General features: G+C 39.2%; 1 protein-coding gene across 1 annotated transcript in view; it reads left to right on the top strand.

The window, feature by feature from the left end:
• LOC126172609 (BRISC complex subunit FAM175B-like) overlaps positions 1-23,819 on the top strand; it is a 139,606-nt gene that overhangs the window by 91,381 nt on the left and 24,406 nt on the right. Inside the window, exons 4-5 of the mRNA XM_049920896.1 lie at positions 4,673-4,872; positions 13,976-14,095. Of these exons, the coding sequence (XP_049776853.1) occupies positions 4,673-4,872; positions 13,976-14,095 (320 nt within the window). The remainder of the gene's footprint in view (positions 1-4,672; positions 4,873-13,975; positions 14,096-23,819) is intronic.

The raw sequence follows: 23,819 nt of genomic DNA on the forward strand, positions 1-23,819 counted from the left end.
GTGTGTGTGTTTGTGTGCGTGCGTGTGTGTGTTTGTGTGCGTGCGTGTGTGTGTTTGTGTGCGTGCGTGTGTGTGTTTGTGTGCGTGCGTGTGTGTGTTTGTGTGCGTGCGTGTGTGTGTTTGTGTGCGTGCGTGTGTGTGTTTGTGTGCGTGCGTGTGTGTGTTTGTGTGCGTGTGTGTGTTTGTGTGCGTGCGTGTGTGTGTTTGTGTGCGTGCGTGCGTGTGTGTGTTTGTGTGCGTGCGTGCGTGTGTGTGTTTGTGTGCGCGCGTGTGTGTGTTTGTGTGCGCGCGTGTGTGTGTTTGTGTGCGCGCGCGTGTGTGTTTGTGTGCGCGCGCGTGTGTGTTTGTGTGTGCGCGCGTGTGTGTTTGTGTGTGCGCGCGTGTGTGTTTGTGTGTGCGCGCGTGTGTGTTTGTGTGTGTGCGCGCGTGTGTGCGTTTGTGTGTGTGCGCGCGTGTGTGCGCGCGTGTGTGCGCGCGTGTGTGCGCGCGTGTGTGCGCGCGTGTGTGCGCGCGTGTGTGCGCGCGTGTGTGCGCGCGTGTGTGCGCGCGTGTGTGCGCGCGTGTGTGCGCGCGTGTGTGCGCGCGTGTGTGCGCGCGTGTGTGCGCGCGTGTGTGCGCGCGTGTGTGCGCGCGTGTGTGCGCGCGTGTGTGCGCGCGTGTGTGCGCGCGTGTGTGCGCGCGTGTGTGCGCGCGTGTGTGCGCGCGTGTGTGCGCGCGCGCGTGCGCGCGGGCGCGGGCGCGCGGGCGCGGGCGCGCGGGCGCGGGCGCGCGCGCGCGGGCGCGCGCGTGTGTTTGTGTGCGGGCGTGTGTGGTAAACATTCAGTTGAGCATAAGGTCTATAATTTTCTAAACAACAATGTAGAGGTTTTCTGTTTAATTGACTGTGAGAAAGAAACTGCTGTGCTGTGAAAATGTGCAGTTTCTTTTTGTTTCCTGCACTCATTTTTAACTGTAATAGGACGTTTAAAGAATAAGAAAAGTTGATACAACAATGCGCTGTTTTGTTTTCTTCCTTGCAGTCAGTTTTAAAGGACACAGGAAAGCTATGTTTATTTCTTATCAGCATGTGATTAGAATATTAAGACATAATTTGAAACTTTGCAGATTAAGACTGTGTGAAATACTATCATTAAGTTGTTACCCCTACACATGCAGAATCAAGAGAGGCCTCTCATTTGCCATATATCAGAGATCCCAACCGATTTATCCATTCATTTTAAGCAACTTAAATTTCAAATCAAGGTTTCATTGACGAAATAATATTTTTAAAAAAAGGGCTCGAGATCAGATAGTAGGGAGGGGGGGATGAACAGAGGGGGCGAAGGAAGAGGTGGACAGATTGGGGGTAGAAGGTGAGGGACAGAGGGGCTGTGGTCAGTATAATGAGAGAGAGAGAGAGAGAGAGAGAGAGAGAGAGAGAGAGAGAGAGAGAGAGAGAGGGGGGGGGGGGGGGGGGGTCAGAAAGGACATACAATTTTGAAACAGTTCACTAGTATACAATATGAACATACCAAGAAATCTTCAATCCTGTCACAATTGAATGTGACATGGGCTATCTCCTAAGCTTGTTAGCTTTATCATGGTTAAAATGGGAGCTAACTTTGCTTCAAATTCTCTGTATTATCAGACAGTGATTACATCAGGCCATCTAGACACATTTAATTTTAGTGATTTTTAACTATCAGTTGTGCTCACACTAATATCTGCATCACCCATATCTACAGTAGTGTGGAATGTAAACTGTGGTAGTACATCTGTATCTTCCATAGTAACAGAACTTTTGAAAGCAGTGTCTGCACAGATAACTTTGGTGCCACTGACGGCCACTAAATAAGATTTTAATTTCTTTGAATCACTCAACCAGTTTTGGTTGCGTAAAAAATTAACAGCGTACTCAAGTTAACAAACATATTAATAAGAGGATGGTACAAAAATTGAGAAATTAATAATATCCTAGGGAATTTACAGTAAATATTTGCCAACAGCCAAATTGTACAGGATGTTACATCAGTGTTAGTGAAGCATTCAAAAGTAAAAAGAGAATAGTTATAAAATTTTATCAGTAGTGGAACATATGGTATATGTAAAAAGAAGTTTATGTATCGGAGTTAAGGAATGTGCAGTCTGTTGGGTCACCTAACTATTCATCCACAGACTTCCCTGGAAAGTGAGGTCTGTCTTTACATACACTTGGCTCGGAAGACGTAGCAGATAACTGCAGAAATTACATATGCAACATGGGAGGAAAATAAACTAATTAAGAAAACAGTTGCCTTTGACAGTTTCATAGATAAACTTGGTAAATGGTCAGTGAAAGCAGTAACACACCAGCATCTGAAGAAATTGCAACAACACCACAATGCAAAAGTGAAAAAGTGTGTACAGTCTGAAGAACTGTGTTTAGTGCTTCACTGTGATTTTGCTGAGAACTGATCTGTAATGTTCCCACAGGAAGTGGGAAGTATCATTGGAGTAATGACAAGGTTTCAACTTTTACAGGGGTGACATATTTTAAAAACTAGACCACAAGAGTTGCAGTTATATGTGACGACATAGGACATGACTCGGCACATTCTTTGCTAGCAATGCACAAAATTCTTCAACTGCAAACAGGGGCAGAGATCATCATTATTTCTGATGGTGCTCCTAGTCATTTAAAAAATTGTTTCCAGCTGTTTGAATTGAGCAAGTCACTTGCGACAACTGACTGAGTATACAGTGCTACTGGTCACGGGAAGGGGCCTTGTGATGGTGTAGGAGGCCAGCTGAAGCACCATGCTACAAAACATAATCTTTCCAGACCAAATAAAGCTGTGATTCAGAAAGCTGAGGATTTTACGAGAGTCGTGAAATCTTGCACATCCACAGCCCTCATTCTTTTGTCCAAAGAGGAAATCAAAGAATTCTGTGTGTAGGAGAAAAAAAGAAGAATGGTCCAAACAAACTACTCTGGTGAAAGGAATTCAGAAGACACATTTTTGTATTCAGTGATGGGCGAACTCATATTGCAAGGACTTTAAAGAGCAAGAAAGAAGAAATTTTGTTCATTCAGCCAACACCTCAGAAACAGCAGGATAATATTCAAAGTCACAACCTGAGAAGGGGGGATGTTTGTGGCCTGTCTGTATGACTGTGACTGACTGGTGGATTGCAGAGATTATAAATGCCAGTTATGAGTTAAACGAAATTGTAGTGAACTTGATGCTACCACATGGCCGAGCTGCTGGATATATAGGTTTCCGTCTGAAGGACAACAACAATACCATCAGTGCTCATTTCCTGTTCACTATGTTTTGAAAATTGTAAGTGCTCCAGTTCCTATTGGTTCAACAGGAAGGCATCACTCTATATCAAAGGAAGATACTGAAGCAGTGGAACACATTGTTAGTTCATTGACTGGCTAATTTCAGTACAAAACAGAGTGGAGTGCACAGAACTTGTATAAATTGAAACTTTGGACGTTTTCCATACATTTTGGAACCTTTTAAAATGCTTTGAAAATGAGTCTCTTACTTATCTTTCAAAACTAAAATTATGTTAAATAAGACTAGGTTTTTTGATTTTTATGAGCCTTTTATGTGATGATGTGGTAATAAAACAGGTTATATGTATGGCAAAAATTTCAATTGTTTATAAAACCTGTTCAACCTAAAAGTGGAAGCTCTCCTTTCCAGGGAATGTAGAAGTATATGGTACTAATCAACAGAAAAAAAATCAATTTAATGGATTGGCATTTTTGAAAAAAAAATTTTTTTTTCCTTAAATTATACAAAATGTTCATAACACTATCATAAAAGAACTTTGACAGATAAGTCCAAGTGGATGATTTCTTTGTAATCATAAAGCAATTGTCTTTCAAATAAAAAAACAACAAAATATCTATAACTGTTCCAGTTTTAATTTTTTTTTTTTTCCAAAATACATGTCTTCAAAATGGTATGCGCAGTGTCATTTTTGGAAGGCTGTATCTCAGAGCAGAAATTTTTTTGGAGAAAACAAAAAAAATACGTGTTCCTTACTTTGTCCTCAATTTTAATGTATGCTAAATTCAGTAACATCTGAGACTATGGAGGTAAGATTTTTTCCTAGCCTGCCTGAATTGATATGGACTACGCCAGGATCTTTTGCCTATGCTGCCATAAATAATTAATAAAAAGCGTTTAGGTGGGAGGTAAACACAAAAGGCAGTTTGTGCTTGTTCTGTCAGTCACAACAAAACTCGTGAAACACTCTAGTTAGATGAATAATGAGCCATGTAATCAAGCCTGTCTTCTTTCTTAAAGAGTATTTGCCTATTTTGAAGCCAACTGGTGAACGCAGAGCTCACTGTCTGCCGCATAGATGTGCAGTGTCACATGAATATAAAAGACCTGATACATATAAAGGTCTTCCAGAGCCCCATCCCCCACAGTGCATATCATTATGTTGAACTCTGATTGTTTGACATTTTTGACTGGAATTTGCTGAAAGATACATTCTAAAACAACCCAAAGTATTGCCACATTGAAGGAAAATATTTGTTACAGTATTGTGGTTATAACAAAGATTGTGCACACATGTGAACACTTGCACATAAACTATTTCCATATTTATAGTCGTATCAGTAGTAATTGTTGTTGTTATTGTTATCATTGTTCTTATTGTTATTATTGTTATTACTCTTTCTTCTCAGGATATTGTTGGATGGTACACTTTTCGTCGAAATGCTGCTCTAGTTCCACATTTGCGGGACAAGTTGCTACATAAACAGCTACAGACAATGTTACCTAATTTGTCATCAGAACTTTTTATGATGGGTATTCTGAATACAGTTGTCTCAAATTCAGGATCCACTCACACCTTCAATCACAAATTTGTGAGGTATCGTAACAGGTACTGTGTCATTTGTTATATGGCTGTGAGCATTCACTCACTTCATTTGCCTGTAGAAATAAGTTGACAATTCATTTGGTATCTGTAAAAGATTTTTTTTCCTCAGACTGCATGTTGCCTCAGGAGGAAGAGGTTATTATTTACACTTGAATCGTCAAAAAGAAATAGGAAGTTGTTGTCTTTATAACAATATGATAAACATCTTCCTTTAATGACACATGAAACAGATGATAAAAATTAAATCAACTTAGAATTTTTGAAGGCTGTGTGCAAAACATAGGATAATGTGCACCATTATATATTCCTACATATATTTTGAATGTTTGCAGAGAATATGGAATGAATAATAGGAAAAATATTAAATTACCAGATAGTGTTTTCAAATAATGAAATTTTAACAAATTGAGTGGTCATGGAAATTTATTTAAATATAACTCATTTTGAATGGACTAGTTTTCAGTCTCTTAAAATTGTTTCGAAATATTTTCTCACTGCTAATAACTTGCCAATTTTATCATAGAAACTACATTTCTTAAATGTCTATAGACATAAGCAACAAAATAACCATACAATATTATTTTGAATTTGTGGCATGGTTAACTGCTCAATAAAACTATAGATACTTAAAAGTACAATTACAAGCCTTCATCTTTTCTGTTTTTTTTATTTATTTATTTATTTTTTTTAATTAAGAAGTAACATGTGAAATAAGGTCTTCCTGCCATTCCACTTGGGGCACATTGCAAGCTTAAATATAAATGAATACACTTTTCTCATATTTTAACTTAATGAAAGTACGATGAATATTTGTGGATGAGCTGTATTTATTAAAACATCATTTTAAATCTCAAAGATTTACTTGATGGAAATTAATACTGTAGCATTACAGAAAGGGAAAATGTAGCTATATAAGCAACAATATTGTAAGACATTTCCAGGGGCAGATGTGGACTCTGACCACAATCTATTGGTTATGAACTGTATATTAAAACTGAAGAAACTGCAAAAAGGTGGGAATTTAAGGAGATGGGACCTGGATAAACTGACTAAACCAGAGGTTAAACAGAGTTTCAGGGAGAGCATAAAGGAACACTTTACAGGAATGGGGGAAAGAGATACAGTAGAAGAAGAATGGGTAGCTCAGAGGGATGAAGTAGTGAAGGTAGCAGAGGATCAAGTAGGTAAAAAGATGAGGGCTTGTAGAAATCCTTGGGTAACAGAAGAAATATTAAATTTAATTGATGAAAGGAGAAAATATAAAAATGCAGTAAATGAAGCAGGCAAAAAGGAATACAAACATCTCAAAAATGAGATCGACAGGAAGTGCAAAATGGCTAGAGGACAAATGTAAGGATGTAGAGGATTATCTCACTAGGGGTAAGATAGATACTGCCTACAGGAAAATTAAAGAGGCCTTTGGAGAAAAGAGAGCCACTTGTATGAACATCAAGTGCTCAGATGGAAATCCAGTTCTAAGCAAAGAAGGGAAAGCAGAAAGGTGGAAGGAGTATATAGAGGGCCTATACAAGGGCGATGTACTTGAGGATAATATTATGGAAATGGAAGAGGATGTAAATGAAGATGAAATGGGAGATATGATAATGTGTGAAGAGTTTGACAGAGCACTGAATGACCTGAGTCGAAACAAGGCACCCGGAGTAGACAACATTCCATTAGAACTACTGACTGCCTTGGGAGAGCCAGTCCTGACAAGACTCTACCTTCTGGTGAGCAAGATGTATGAAACAGGCGAAATACCCTCAGACTTCAAGAAGAATATAATAATTCCAATCCCAAAGAAAGCAGGTGTTGACAGATATGAAAATTACCGAACTATCAGTTTAAAAAGTCACAGCTGCAAAATACTAACGCGAATTCTTTACAGGCGAATGGAAAAACTAGTAGAAGCCGACCTCGGGGAAGATCAGTTTGGATTCCGTAGAAATGTTGGAACACGTGAGGCAATACTGACCCTACGACTTCTTAGAAACTAGATTAAGGAAGGGCAAACCTACGCTTCTAGCATTTGTAGACTTAGAGAAAGCTTTTGGCAATGTTGATTGGAATACTCTCTTTCAAATTCTGAAGGTGGCAGGGGTAAAATACAAGGAGCGAAAGGCTATTTACAATTTGTGCAGAAACCAGATGGCATTTATAAGAGTCGAGGGGTATGAAAGGGAAGCAGTGGTTGGGAAGGGAGTGAGACAGGGTTGTAGCCTCTCCCCGATGTTATTAAATCTGTATATTGAGCAAGCAATAAAGGAAACAAAAGAAAAGTTTGGAGTAGGAATTAAAATCCATGGAGAAGAAATAAAAACTTTGTGGTTTGCCGATGACATTGTAATTCTGTCAGAGGCAGCAAAGGACTTGGATGAGCAGTTGAACGGAATGGATAGTGTCTTGAAAGGAGGATATAAGATGAACATCAACAAAAGCAAAACGAGGGTAATGGAATGTAGTCGAATTAAGTTGGGTGATGCTGAAGGAATTAGATTAGGAAATGAGACACTTAAAGTAGTAAAGGAGTTTTGCTATTTGGGGAGCAAAGTAACTGATGATGATCGAAGTAGAGAGGATATAAAATGCAGACTGGCAATGGGAAGGAAAGCGTTTCTGAAGAAGAGAAATTTGGTAACATCGAGTATAGATTTGTCAGGAAGTCATTTCTGAAAGTATTTATATGGAGTGTAGCCATGTATGGAAGTGAAATGTGGACGATAAATAGTTTGGACAAGAAGGGAATTGAAGCTTTCGAAATGTGGTGCTACAGAAGAATGCTGAAGATTAGATGGATAGATCACATAACTAATGAGGAGGTATTGAATATTATTAGGGAGAAGAGAAGTTTGTGGCACAACTTGACCAGAAGAAGGGATCGGTTGGTAGGACATGTTCTGAGGCATCAAGGGATCACCAATTTAGTATTGGAGGGCAGCGTGGAGGGTAAAAATAGTAGAGGGAGACCAAGAGATTTATACAGTAAGCAGATTCAGAAGGATGTAGGTTGCAGTAGGTAGTGGGAGACGAAGATAGGATAGAGTAGCATGGAGAGCTGCATCAAACCAGTCTCAGGACTGAAGACCACAAAAACAACAACAACAAAACAAGATGATGATTTAAATCCTTTGTCCTACATATTTATGAACAGGTATTTGAGTGTTGTGCCTCTTTAGTAAATCTAAACACATTGCTGGTTTTGATAGTTCTTAAACAATCAGTAGGATTTCTTTTTTTATTTTCATCGAACAACTGCAAATTTTCAGTGATACTTTATAGAAATAACTGGAGAGTCATTCTGTGTGGAAGTTCCATATTCAATTGCTTTTCAATAAGCAGTGATAGAGCTAGCCTCAAGATTGATAAAGAAGGAAACAAACCATGATTTTGTTGTCAAATCGAACAGAGGTTAGGGAAACTATGTAAAACCAAATTCGGAGGATTGAAAACCACGAGTGGCTAGATGGTCCTCTTGGAGAAGTCGTAAACTGAGACTTGAAATTTAAGCTTTGTACAGGAGATGGTGCCGATGGCCTTTGAAATGTTTACATACTCATTGTCATCATTCCAGATGATAGCAGCATACAGTTTAACCCTGGATTGCTTCAACGGGTATGGGTTGCATGGGTGCCTTTGACACCTCATCACCATTCACCCCATTTGCAAAGGAGTGCATCAAGAAATGACATAAAAGATCAGCTAGAGACACCCTGATGTCTGGAGCCATATCTTACAGTCACCAAACACATCTAGTGACCAGATCATCATCCAACTCATTCTAAGTCCTAAAATGTTATGGAAGTGCATATTTCCAGCAGGTATTGGTCAGTGTACCCATTTCTCATATTGTCCAATGTGCTCAGCCGAGAGTTTTTCAATTGGACCGGCTTTCACACCGCCTTGTTTATTCCCTGTTGAGCAATCGTAAGACATGATGATGGGATAACTTGGTCCAGTCTGCGATGCTTGAAACATCCGCTAACCAGTTACGTCAACAGGCAGAACAATTGTGGAACAAGTTGCAAGTTTAAAAGAAAATGTAAATGTGAAATACAGTATCTTTTCACATAAACATCAACAACAATTTTTACACAGTAAACTGTATTCGTGTACATATCTCTCCATGTTGTATTTATACATAACTCTGTGCAGTACTAGAAGTACACCATTCACAGCTTATCTGGCCCATTTACATTTTTATGTTCATACAGTTTTCAACTGCGTGAAGCAACACAGTGATTAAGATTCTTGACTCGTGTTCAAGAATCCTATTTTAATTCTGCACCTACATAGATATTCTGGAAGTCATTTGGCAGTCCATGATGAAGAGTGACTTTGTATCATTGTTCTCCTTACTCATTCCTGTTCCACTAATCTATAGGAGGAGTGAAAAATGTGTGTGTACAGGTATCCCTAACCTCTCGTATCTTATTCTCATGGTCCATATTTGAGATTTATAATGAAGACAGCAGGAGGGCTGCAGGCTCTACATGAAATACTTTTTCTCTTAGTTCCATGAGAAAAATGCCGCCTTTCTCTTTCTTCAAAAGATTCCCATTTAACTTTCTTGAGTGTGTCTGTTAAACTATCTAGCGAGTCTTACCATCATGTTATGCTCCTAACAGCATATCTCGGAGGTATTTAATTATATGCTGTCAGGTCTGCTCAATATAAAAGCTCCAAACACTGGATCAGTATTCCAGAATATGTCGTTCTAGTGCCCTGTATGTGATTTCTCTAACAGATTCACTGTACCTTCCTAAAATCCTCCCAACACATCTAAGTTTCCGCTTTGTATATCTTGTTATTGATCTGTTTGTGTTCCATTCCATCTTGCTCTTTCATCTTGCCCATAGTTAGTGCGTGTGTGTGTGTGTGTGTGTGTGTGTGTGTGTGTGTGTGTGTACAAAGGGATAGTTGGCATAACTTTAGTTATCATCAGTATCTTATCCTAGTTGACAGGAAGTACCTTACATTTGTCATTACAACAATTGTAGCTCAGTTTCTAACTCTGTTACCATTTTGTCTGTAACATGAATAAAATGTATCACTATCATAACTATACATGAAATATTTTTACAGTTGTTGTTTCATTCATTGTGGAATATAGCATATTAATTGTGTGCAATGCTTATTTAAACTGTTTTGTGGGGTATTAACTTCTATTAAAGTAATGCAAAGTACAGTTTTCTACATTTAACAGGAATGTTTTGCTCTACTTATGAAGTGGCAAATGTAAGGGCAAATACCAACAATCACAGAAACAAAAGTGTGTGGAAAGAAGGGCTTCTTTGTACAGTAGAACATAAAAAAGTGTTAAAGGGAATGAGAAATTAGAACCCCACTTTTACTTTCCCAGAATTAACAATTTCCCCCTGTTTACGACATTTTTAACGTCCCTCTCAAATTTCTTTGTTAACAGTGTTAATGCACACCCAATTTTGCATTAACATATTTAATACCTTCCTGTGATTTACGCTTTATGAAAAAATGTTCATGGGACAAGATCTGACATAATTGACATTAAATTAAGATGGTGTGGTGATGGCCATCAAGTAGTGGTTACAAATGGTACATGGTTAACACTAGAACCGCCGGAATGTATTGTATACCTAGAACCGCTGATGTGGTCATTTTGACCGCTATATGAAAATTATTATTTTTGTTCTCATTATCATCATTTCAAATGTGTATTTTAGGTTTATAAGACTAATTATATAATTTTTCTCAAATTTAATATTTTTCCCATTTATTACAAACAAGAGTGAGTTTTTAGAAACATGTTATCTAATTAAAGAACACAGTTTATAGGTCAAATTCTTCTTTAAAGCTGGTGTATTTATTGTATACTTATTATTATTATAAAATTAACTACTGTAATATTTTTGTAGTGCACTTATAGCCATGAAATCTGTTTGCCAAATCCACATACCACAACATATTTGTAAAACATTACCTGACTTTTTCTTCAGTGTATTTGCACTCACTGGTGTGAATTACATATCTTTAGTAGCAGGAACTACATACCACATCATTAGTTATGTCCTTCGAAAAAGAGCCACACACTTGCCATTTGCCCTTTTTGCAGGTATAACTTGTCTTATCTCCACACTTCTTCATTTGATATGGTCTCCTCATTTTATTTCCTTCTGCAGAGTTTCCAGATTCAGCTTCTGTTTCCACCAAGTTACTTTTCGAGTCCATGTACCCCATACGATGCTCCTCTGCTAGCTTCAGGATATAATTTTGATGAATGATCTTCATCACTGTTACTTTCTTGAGTGATTCCTGAATTGGTAGCTGCCAAGTCAAGAATATTATAAAATACATGAACTAGCTATCTATGAGTACCAGCTCGAACAGTGTATTTTCTTGTCATTTGATCCACCACATCAACACCTTATTTTGTATTGTTGTAGAAATCTATCATTTACAGAGTTCTTTCCAGGTCAGTTTGAAGTTCAGCTTCGCAATGCAAAGTGCTATATAAAAGCATATCCTTGTTTCATTTGCCTTGAGATACAGTAAGAGTGACACTGGAATATTTAAAAAGATCTGTCATAAAGATTAGACTTTATAAACTTCACTGCCTTAGGGTACTCTCTTCTCGATTGTCTAATTGTTCCAACAATGCTATTACCATTAGTTCTCAGTTTCACTGTTCACAGTGAACAGTTTCACTGTTATATAAAAAAAAAAAAAAAGGAATTGTCCGTAGTCATGTTTCGCCTCTTCTTCTGAAACAGCTCCATCAGCTTCATTACTACACTTTCAGGAAGAGTCTGGTCATGTGATCGGTGGTCGTCTTTTCCTGAATAAGGGAACCCATTGCACAGAAACTTTGAGTCAGTGTCGACAAGAAGTAAAACTTTAACAAATTTGTGTGGTTTGTTTGGCATATACTGTAAAAATTGACACCTTGTTTTGTTTGGCATATACTGTCAAAATGGACACCTTGTTTTGTTTGGAAAGAGCTGTTTATCAGCAGTCAGATTTTCACCTGGGATATGGGTCAGATGGCTATTTTCAGTGAATTTGTCCCAAACTTTTAATACTAAAGAAAAATTTATCTGTCTTCAAATGTCGAACTGCAAAAATCTTAGAATTTCTCGAAAGCCTCTTGTTTTTCCAAACTTAGACTCCACAATTTATTTCCTAGAACACGTTTTGCCTCATTTTTCATACAGTGTTTTATGTCTTTCAGTATTGATTCATCAGTAAACAGACGCCATGCACTCAATATCGTGTAAGAGAGCGAACAATTCTAAATCGGTAAGCAGCAGAGGTCTGCGAGCCACGATTACTGTGTTGCTACAAGCCAACAAATTACAGTATGACTGGAGATGCAGAGACAAACAGTGGACATAAGTAAATTAAGAGTTTCATTATTGTGCTTATTATTGCTATTTAGAGACTGACTGTTAAGATTTAATCTCCTCCAGAAGAGGAGGACATGTTGTAAGACATTTTATTACTATAATCAATACAGCAGGCAAAATGACTGCTCTCGTGGTTCTAGGTGTACTTGTTAACAGTGTCCTAACCATTTCTCAAAAAATAAATATATCTAATACGAGTGATTGTCTTTAATGTGGAAAAGTCACTGAAACTCATTGCAATAAGACAAAAACTGCAGTCAAAATAACATTTTGAAAACCTGTTGCGGTCATTTTGACCACTCTGACGGTTCTAGTGTTAACTTTCTTGAGACCAGGGCTCTCTACTCAGTTCATCGAAACTGGTACACGGGTGAAGTCTGAACATTTTCTACTTCATCTCCTGCCTCTGCCAAGTGCTATTCAGCATGGTGGCTGATAGGAGTAAATAGGTTTGTTCGAATGAAGATATCATGATCAATGGCAACGATTTCCAAACTGTCTCTACTGTGCATGCACATCTTTGTGATGGATGTTATCATCTTAATTTGTTTTATTCGAAACACATTTAGTGTGTCTTGTTTAGCCACTTACAGCACTGTTTGACAAATTTGCTCACTTTGTGGCAAATGTTTTTCATTTAAACACAGCACCAATTCATATTTTTTCATGCTTAGCAATGCTTGTTCAGAGTATTTATTCTTGTTGTCAAGTGGAAATATTTACGTAACTGTTTTTTGTGATGTTTCGCAAACAAACATTGTGAGTGATAGTTTGGATGTGCGTGGTTTCCTACATAATCCAGGAGGCACAGTACCTGATAACCTGAAAAAGAAGATTACAACACAGCTCGCACAGAACAACATGTATGCAAACACTACACAAAATACTTATGAAAATATTCGAACTTGCTAACATGAATAAATTCTCGAAAGAATAGAACAAGAAGCATGAAAAAATACACAACTGGTGCAATATTTCATCATTTACGTATGCAATGACAGTTGCAGGGTTTCCAAAAACATCGATTGTGATATATTAAAATAAGTCAAACGTTTCTACTTCCCGTACAGTTACCATTTCCAGTTATATCGACAGTTTTTATTAGATGATACATATTATTAGATACAAAAAAGTCCTTGACAAATATTTTGATGCCTACTGCGTACATATATCTCATGAAGTACGAAAATGCAAGTGGAGATCCTATATGTAATATTTAATGCTTAAAACATTATTTTCCACATTTTACATTTTCCTGCCTTTTTTTAAGGGGGGGGGGGGGTTCTGCTGTATTTTGGAAATAGTAGTATTACTACATGGAATTTATAATGATCAGGTTCTTACTCTAGTTCATATGCATTATCTGGCATTTGTTGTTACTATAATTACAATTCACATTTTTCGTTAAGATATTCATCAACAAGTAGAGAGGGGGGGGGGGGGGGGACGACTCTGTTATTTCTTTATCATTCTGTCCTCAATATTCCCAGAGCAAAGGCATAGAGTTGCTTGTCTATTTTGTTTATGAATAATTGTATTTCCTAACATTCTTTCCTTTCTTTCATTGATTTTGAGTGCATCTTAAAGCTGTTTGCTGTATCACACATTTTTGTCCGTACTTGTGAGTGCTGCCGGTTAATTGTCTCTCTATTTAATTTAGTTTCAGTTTATTTCATACAAAAGACATGTTGAGTTACACTACAAATTTTCTTTCTTTCTCATTGCAGAAATTATGAGGCATTACCTGTACAGGTACTCAACTTGGGTGAAACTCATTCAGAATATACTACTGTTCCTGTGACTGCTGGTTTATCCGAATCCTTTGGAAAGCTCATCAGGACTGTTGAGTATGAAGTATTTAATTATCTAAATGGTCCACTGATTAAGTGCTAGTATTTTTATACGGAATGCTGTTTCATATGAGTGACTTCTTGCTTTATAACGCAATATGATACTTAGCACTATAGAAATGAAGAAACTAGTGTAGCAATCCTTAGAACCATGTGTAGGAAAACAATGTTTTATGCAAAAGAAACTTCCAGATGTTCATTGCTTTACTTTTCTCAATCCCACACATCACCTAGTTAGCAACATAAAATCAATAATGTCGTTACTGTTTATCAGCAAAATGGAAGAGTTTTTTGCCCTTTACATAGCATAAGCATCTATAGGATGAAGTTTTCCATACATTTTTCAAAATAGAACACTTAAAAATTTTAGCACTTACAGTGCAAAATATTGATTACATAACAACAAAAATATTAAACACTGTGTGCATGAAGGTATGTTTTCACATTCAGTTGGTGAAATTCAGAAGTTCATTACAGCTTTTTAGTTGGTACAATCAGGTCAGTTATGCCTCTTCAACTTTCCTGAAACACTGTTCCTAAGAAAATATTGAAAATTGAATAAAGTGCTTCAATAATGAATCCCCAAAAAAAAAAAGTTAGAGCAAATTCAGAACTCAACTTGAAATCTATAAGACAATCCTTCGCATTTATCTTAAAGAGACTCACTCCATATGCTCATTTATTGAGTCTTCAGCCTCTTCAGTGAGGGAAAGTCTCAGAAGAAAAGGTCTAAATGTGGATACACTAGGTTTGCCAGAAACACTTACCTCACAAAAATTGTCCCTCTCTACTCGCAGGCAATCAACATTATACTTAATGTGTCCTAAAAGATAACTATTAACTTTTTGTCACACACACACACACACACACACACACACACACACACACACACACACACACACACGCGCGCATTGCTGTACATGTGTGCCTCAGGGGTGGAGCAATTTTGCTGATTAGATGTGAAGCTGCTCAAAGTTACTACAGGCAGCACAAAATTGATGCTGTGTAGGAAATTAACTTTATTTGAATGGATGAATACATTGCAACTGTTATTGGAACTCGACTCCACCTTGTCAACTCGAAGATGTGATAGTATTTAGTACTGCATTCTGTCCCCTGTAAATTGACCAAATCTTGTGTCATGGATTGCATCCTGACTTGTCTAGGCAAGCCATCTTCCCACTTAATAACTCAACAAGGGCAGGGCTTCCACAGAAACCTAGTGTAGCTGCTTAGGAAACACTGCTGAATGAGTGGTGAACCAGTCTTGTGTACTTTCTCAAATTGGGTAATTCTTCAGTTGTCTGTCAACTGATCTTAGCAGAAACATCTATTAAAGAGCAGCATCCTGTGGAACTGAAAAAGCTTATTACATAAAATTAAGAGCAATATTTCAGTTAACTTCAGACACTAGAATTGTGTTCCACAGGGAAGTGTGAACAGCTTCACTTTCTTTGCTGTTGCAGCAACAGAATATCATAAATGGAAATCGCCCTTTGAAGTGCTAGCTGTATGTCTGTGGGTTTATTATGGTTTTTTTCTTTCTTTCTCTAAACTCAGAATAACACATTACTCAAAAGTAATGATCTGCATGTTCAAGAAATTGACTGAAACATCTGCTTTGCCTTGCTCCGGTGAGGAAAGTATCTGTGCAATAATCAGTGAAGATTTAATTTAGTACATTGTTCTGTTATTTCCTCAGAAAATCATGAGAGTTTGTATACCCAGAGAATTCAGTGTGTTTGATGTAGAGTTTATAGTAATCCTCACAACTTTAAAGCAGCTGAGATGTGTAACCATGCACTCAAGTGCTTCTTCTGTTTTCAGTTCTCTGAGTGCGCCTTATAGTGTTTGACTTAGTTGGTGACAGAATTTTTGAGACCTCCGCCAATCATTGTGCTGAACTGCGCAGCTTTACAGTCTGTTAACATAGCACAATAGGCAAGGTGACAAGATTCTACCAACATATTACTCTACAGGAATGAAGTGGAAAAACAGTCAGAGCACTGTCCAACTATTTTAGATAAGAGACTATATTGCTGTTGACTAAAATTTATCTTAATGGCTAAATTTTATCTTATGTTTATCTGTTGTGTTCATCAAACCAACAGAAAAATACAATTTAGTACACACTGTACTAATACAAATGAATTAGAACCTACCGTGATAATGTTATGAAAAATCTTTTTTAATACAACAAAGTATCCCAAATTGTCACAGATTAGCTGGACAATACATACTTTCATCTGCAAATGGTCTGTGTCTACGTTAGATCCACAGTAATACTAAAGTAACTGTATGCAAAGGCCTACCATGAAAATATGCAAATGTAGCTTTACTGATAAGTACATAACAAAATACAGTTAACAAATTATTCTGTGTCATAAGTAAGTCAGTGAAATCGACAGAATCACGGAAAGCAGGCATCAGTATGTGTGCAATTCTGCAAATTTTGCACCTTAGTGTCTACAGGACATAGAATCAAGGTAGCAACAAAGCTAATGGGGAGAAGTTTTCTTAATATTTCTTTACTGATTGTCGATCTGCCTATTAGTGACTCTATCGCAGAAGAGGTAAAAAAAATATTGTCTCCATCAGGATTAGAGCTGAAAACCAGCACAGTGTTCATCTTGAAGGGCAAATGTTTACTTCTTGGCTAGCATACAAATATGAATGTTGTGACGGCCTAGAGGCTGTGAGTTGACCATTACGTGGGAAGATGGAAGGGAGATACAGAATACAGGTTGTAATTACTTTGCCCTCCTCTGGGTCAGCCACTTAATTTTCTTGAGAAGCTTTGATCCATGAAGAATATTACTCACAAAAATTGCCAATATTTATCATAGTTTACCTTAGACTTTCAGTGGAAAGATTCACAAAGATAAAAATGTGGACTGTTGTGCTTTTGAAAAGTATATGCATAAAGCAATAAGTCAATCATGTTGTGCTGTATGGTTAATTTAGTATTGGACTTTTGAGAGACTGCATGTTGATAGCACAAACAAAAGAAAATGATCTGATAAGTTAGCATGTCATATACTGCCAATGGCTAGCAAGTGTCTCATAAAAATTATGCATCACCTTTCATTTAAAAAAAATTTGCTAATTACATAGCTTTAACATACAAGGATATTGTCTGGCTTTGAAAAAAGTAGAGCAAGTAAACATTCAGTGAATTCAGTATATTATTCGTTGACAAGAGACTAATCTCCTCGCTGCGCACAGACAAAAGGTGGAAGCTGCTCCTTCCTTTATTTATAAGCAATCTTATTGCAGTAATTAAATATCACTAGCGAACACTTTGGTCCTCTTTTTCATGCGACACTTGAAACTTTACATATAGAAGGCAGAAAAAGAAATCTAGATATGGGGTCTTGTAAGGCGTCGTTAGGTGAAACATCCGGGAAATAAACTATGATCTGGATGCACCAACGGCAAGGTTTTACATAGAAATTTTCTCCCACACTCACCTAGGGTACCTTCTTGTCACTTTGGTTCCTCTGTGTCTGAAGTCATCTGAAAATTGAAAATCTCATTCATCAGGAGCTTCTTGCTTTTATTGGTAAAGCTTAGCCAGCAGTTATATTGCAATCATTATGAATAAGTATACTTTTCATGTCTTTGGTTTTCATAGAATGAATGACAGTTTTACTTTAGAACAGCATATTCGAAAATTACGGTCAGCACTTATTGTTTTGACCGCACGGTCTGAGGCACCTAAGGACAGATGACTTCAGCAGTTTCGTCCCATAGGAACTTAACCACAAATTTCCAGTTTTTACTTATTGTTCCTTTTTTCTCATTCTCATCATAACTCTTCCCCCTTTCATGTTAAGAGTGACTGAAATCAAACTTAAACTGCTATCATTCACCTGCTTAGTTTACTTTGTAGCTATTAAGTGCAACTTTTTCGTCATATGTTGTCTTTGAATTTGTGTTGTTGTGTGTCAAGAGGTGGTGCCAGTGAAAGAATCCATAAGGAAAACTGTTTTCAAGTATATAATATTAAGTGAATGTTATTCACTCATAATGTTAATAGTGTCTAGTGACACTAAGGAAAAAAATCGCTTCCAGTAAGTAAGTGCTCCCTGCCGCCGTTGGATAAGCAGCTGCAGCAGCAAGTCGTATACTTCTAGCTCACTCATTTGTTACATAGTTTAATTCTTAATTTCTTTGCGTGTTTTTGGTACTTGCATTGTTTAATTCATAAATTTCGGGCGTATTATAGTATTTGAGAGTTGTAGCATCGCGTTTTAGTACCTGAATAGTGTAAATTCGCGTAGTCGTCTGTCATCTGTTTTTGTTTTGAACGGCCAGTGTCGGTTGGTCACAATCAGTGTGCTCCCTGCCGCCGTTGGATAAGCAGCTGCAGCAGCAAGTCGTATACTCCTAGCTCACTCATTTGTTACATAGTTTAATTCTTAATTTCTTTGCGTGTTTTTGGTACTTGCATTGTTTAATTCATAAATTTCGGGCGTATTATAGTATTTGAGAGTTGTAGCATCACGTTTTAGTACTCGAATAGTGTTAAATCGCGTAGTCTCCTTCCGCCGCCGAGCAGTGTGTCAGCAGTGCACAAGTGGCAGCATTACTGCATTTACTAGGCAAGCTTGTATTTTAATAACTGCTTCAATTTTGTGTCGTTTTGTTTGCGCTCTCTGTAGATTAGTTCAGACGTTCTTTGCACAAGTTTTTAGCATGGATAGGGACTGCAACTGCTGTGTTCGGATGCAGGCTGAGTTGGCATCCCTTCGCTCCCAGCTTCAGGCAGTGTTGGCTTCGGTCACACAGCTTGAGGCTGTTGCCAATGGGCATCACTGTGGGGGTCCGGATGGGGGTTTGTCGGAGACAGCCAGCTCGTCCCACGCATCCCCCGATCGGACTACGACTGTGGTTGCCCGGGATACTGCCCGCATTGAGGCTGCTCCCTCACCTGTGGTAGAGTGGGAGGTCGTCTCAAGGTGTGGCAGGGGGCGAAAGACATTCCGGAGGGCTGAACGGAAGGCCTCTCCAGTTTGTCTGACGAACCGGTTTCAGGCTCTGTCTCAGGCTGATACTGATCTTCAGCCTGACATGGCTGCTTGTCCTGTTCCAGAGGTTGCCCCTCAGTCTGCAAGATCCGGGCAGTCGCAGAGGGTGGGCTTACTGGTAGTTGGGAGCTCCAACGTCAGGCGCGTAATGGGGCCCCTTAGGGATATGGCAGCAAGGGAGGGGAAGAAAACCAAAGTGCACTCCATGTGCATACCGGGGGGAGTCATTCCAGATGTGGAAAGGGTCCTTCCGGATGCCATGAAGGGTACAGGGTGCACCCATCTGCAGGTGGTCGTTCATGTCGGCACCAATGATGTGTGTCGCTATGGATCGGAGGAAATCCTCTCTGGCTTCCGGCGGCTATCTGATTTGGTGAAGACTGCCATTCTCGCTAGCGGGATGAAAGCAGAGCTCACCATCTGCAGCATCGTCGACAGGACTGACTGCGGACCTTTGGTACAGAGCCGAGTGGAGGGTCTGAATCAGAGGTTGAGACGGTTCTGCGACCATGTGGGCTGCAGATTCCTCGACTTGCGCCATAGGGTGGTGGGGTTTCGGGTTCCGCTGGATAGGTCAGGAGTCCACTACACGCAACAAGCGGCTACACGGGTAGCAGGGGTTGTGTGGCATGGGCTGGGCGGTTTTTTAGGTTAGATGGCCTCGGGCAAGTGCAGAAAGGGCAACAGCCTCAACGGGTGCGGGGCAAAGTCAGGACATGCGGGGACCAAGCAGCAATCGGTATTGTAATTGTAAACTGTCGAAGCTGCGTTGGTAAAGTACCGGATCTTCAAGCGCTGATAGAAAGCACCGAAGCTGAAATCGTTATAGGTACAGAAAGCTGGCTGAAGCCAGAGATAAATTCTGCCGAAATTTTTACAAAGGCACAGACGGTGTTTAGAAAGGATAGATTGCATGCAACCGGTGGTGGAGTGTTCGTCGCTGTTAGTAGTAGTTTATCCTGTAGTGAAGTAGAAGTGGATAGTTCCTGTGAATTATTATGGGTGGAGGTTACACTCAACAACCGAGCTAGGTTAATAATTGGCTCCTTTTACCGACCCCCCGACTCAGCAGCATTAGTGGCAGAACAACTGAGAGAAAATTTGGAATACATTTCACATAAATTTTCTCAGCATGTTATGGTCTTAGGTGGAGATTTCAATTTACCAGATATAGACTGGGACACTCAGATGTTTAGGACGGGTGGTAGGGACAGAGCATCGAGTGACATTATACTGAGTGCACTATCCGAAAATTACCTCGAGCAATTAAACAGAGAACCGACTCGTGGAGATAACATCTTGGACCTACTGATAACAAACAGACCCGAACTTTTCGACTCTGTAAGTGCAGAACAGGGAATCAGTGATCATAAGGCCGTTGCAGCATCCCTGAATATGGAAGTTAATAGGAATATAAAAAAAGGGAGGAAGGTTTATCTGTTTAGCAAGAGTAATAGAAGGCAGATTTCAGACTACCTAACAGATCAAAACGAAAATTTCTGTTCCGACACTGACAATGTTGAGTGTTTATGGAAAAAGTTCAAGGCAATCGTAAAATGCGTTTTAGACAGGTACGTGCCGAGCAAAACTGTGAGGGACGGGAAAAACCCACCGTGGTACAACAACAAAGTTAGGAAACTACTGCGAAAGCAAAGAGAGCTTCACTCCAAGTTTAAACGCAGCCAAAACCTCTCAGACAAACAGAAGCTAAACGATGTCAAAGTTAGCGCAAGGAGGGCTATGCGTGAAGCGTTCAGTGAATTCGAAAGTAAAATACTAGGTACCGACTTGACAGAAAATCCTAGGAAGTTCTGGTCTTACGTTAAATCAGTAAGTGGCTCGAAACATCATGTCCAGACACTCCGGGATGATGATGGCATTGAAACAGAGGATGACAAGCGTAAAGCTGAAATACTAAACACCTTTTTCCAAAGCTGTTTCACAGAGGAAGACCGCACTGCAGTTCCTTCTCTAAATCCTCGCACCAACGAAAAAATGGCTGACATTGAAATAAGTGTCCAAGGAATAGAAAAGCAACTGGAATCACTCAACAGAGGAAAGTCCACTGGACCTGACGGGATACCAATTCGATTCTACACAGAGTACGTGAAAGAACTTGCTCCCCTTCTAACAGCCGTGTACCGCAAGTCTCTAGAGGAACAGAAGGTTCCAAATGATTGGAAAAGAGCACAGGTAGTCCCAGTCTTCAAGAAGGGTCGTCGAGCAGATGCGCAAAACTATAGACCTATCTCTCTGACGTCGATCTGTTGTAGAATTTTAGAACATGTCTTATGCTCGAGTATCATGTCGTTCTTGGAAACTCAGAATCTACTATGTAGGAATCAACATGGATTCCGGAAACAGCGATCGTGTGAAACCCAACTCGCTTTATTTGTTCATGAGACCCAGAAAATATTAGATACAGGCTCCCAGGTAGATGCCATTTTCCTTGACTTCCGGAAGGCGTTCGATACAGTTCCGCACTGTCGCCTGATAAACAAAGTAAGAGCCTACGGAATATCAGACCAGCTGTGTGGCTGGATTGAAGAGTTTTTAGCAAACAGAACGCAGCATGTTGTTCTCAATGGAGAGACATCTACAGACGTTAAAGTAACCTCTGGCGTGCCACAGGGGAGTGTTATGGGACCATTGCTTTTCACAATATATATAAATGACCTAGTAGATAGTGTCGGAAGTTCCATGCGGCTTTTCGCGGATGATGCTGTAGTATACAGAGAAGTTGCAGCATTAGAAAATTGTAGCGAAATGCAGGAAGATCTGCAGCGGATAGGCACTTGGTGCAGGGAGTGGCAACTGACCCTTAACATAGACAAATGTAATGTATTGCGAATACATAGAAAGAAGGATCCTTTATTGTATGATTATATGATAGCGGAACAAACACTGGTAGCAGTTACTTCTGTAAAATATCTGGGAGTATGCGTGCGGAACGATTTGAAGTGGAATGATCATATAAAATTAATTGTTGGTAAGGCGGGTACCAGGTTGAGATTCATTGGGAGAGTCCTTAGAAAATGTAGTCCATCAACAAAGGAGGTGGCTTACAAAACACTCGTTCGACCTATACTTGAGTATTGCTCATCAGTGTGGGATCCGTACCAGATCGGGTTGACGGAGGAGATAGAGAAGATCCAAAGAAGAGCAGCGCGTTTCGTCACAGGGTTATTTGGTAACCGTGATAGCGTTACGGAGATGTTTAACAAACTCAAGTGGCAGACCCTGCAAGAGAGGCGCTCTGCATCGCGGTGTAGCTTGCTCGCCAGGTTTCGAGAGGGTGCGTTTCTGGATGAGGTATCGAATATATTGCTTCCCCCTACTTATACCTCCCGAGGAGATCACGAATGTAAAATTAGAGAGATTAGAGCGCGCACAGAGGCTTTCAGACAGTCGTTCTTCCCGCGAACCATACGCGACTGGAACAGGAAAGGGAGATAATGACAGTGGCACGTAAAGTGCCCTTCGCCACACACCGTTGGGTGGCTTGCGGAGTATAAATGTAGATGTAGATGTAAGTGTTTGTTTTCAGTTTGCTTAAGGCAGAATAACAAAAATAGCTGCAACAGCTACTAAAGAGGAAAGCCTCCAAAATATTTCCCCCTGCTCTCTATTTATGGTGCTTCGGTTACAGTCAGTGCTTCTGCATATTATATATAACTACACTTTAGATCCAAATCATTGTTACACAAATGCGAATAAAAATTATTGGCCTATACTAAATATTTCTGCTTCCAGTCAACACAGTGGCAGGTGACACCTTTGAATCTTTGAACTGCAATCTTCCCCATTGTAAGCTAACTCAAGAAACCTCAAGAAACACATTGTCTCAGAAAATGTATTCTACCTGTCACTAGTATAATGGCGAGTTGGTAACATTGTAGAATAAGTTTTGGAAACTATGTGGCAACTTCCTGGAGTGGTTCAAAATCATCCTGGTGAATTCACTTTATATTTTCTTATCATTTAGATTAAATATCTGAATAATTCTCATTTAAGGGATGATATAAAGGTAAGAGATCTATATTTTTGAATCCAGGATTCTCATTGCAACAGAAACTGCAGCTTCATTCATCCTCTACATCACAAATACTCCTTCTTAACCATCATTTGGATCAACAAGGGAGCACTGTCTGCTATTGTTGTATGCTAGCTTAGTGGTAGTGTTTGCCCTTCAAGGTAACAACTGTGCTACTTTTTGAGATCTAATCTTACCAGAGACAAGATCCTCACTTCTTCCATGAAAGTAACTAATAGGCTGACAACCAGTGAAGAAATCTCAAGATAACTTCTCACCCGTTAGTTTTGTCATTACCTTGATTCTGTACCCAGTAGCTGCAAAGGTGAAAATCTTGCAGAAACACACGCTTTGTGAGGCCAGCTTTTTCTGGTTCTGTAAATTGTATTGAGTTAATTGTGACACTCAATGATTTGTTGATTGGATTTCATGATGTATCTACCCATGCTGCTACATTTGCCTACTATCAGGGTAGGCCTTCCTATAATGTACTTCAGTATTATTGCGGACTGAGCACAGATGTAGACCATTTTGAAGAGGAACGTGCATATTGTCCTGCTAATTTGTGACAATTTTGGGATACTTTGTTGTATTAAAAAAAGTTTGTAACATTATCACGATAAGTTGCAAATTCATTTGTGTAAGTACAATGTTTACT

The sequence above is a fragment of the Schistocerca cancellata genome, chromosome 1 (assembly GCF_023864275.1).
Source record: "Schistocerca cancellata isolate TAMUIC-IGC-003103 chromosome 1, iqSchCanc2.1, whole genome shotgun sequence".
NCBI classification, from domain to species: domain Eukaryota; kingdom Metazoa; phylum Arthropoda; class Insecta; order Orthoptera; family Acrididae; genus Schistocerca; species Schistocerca cancellata.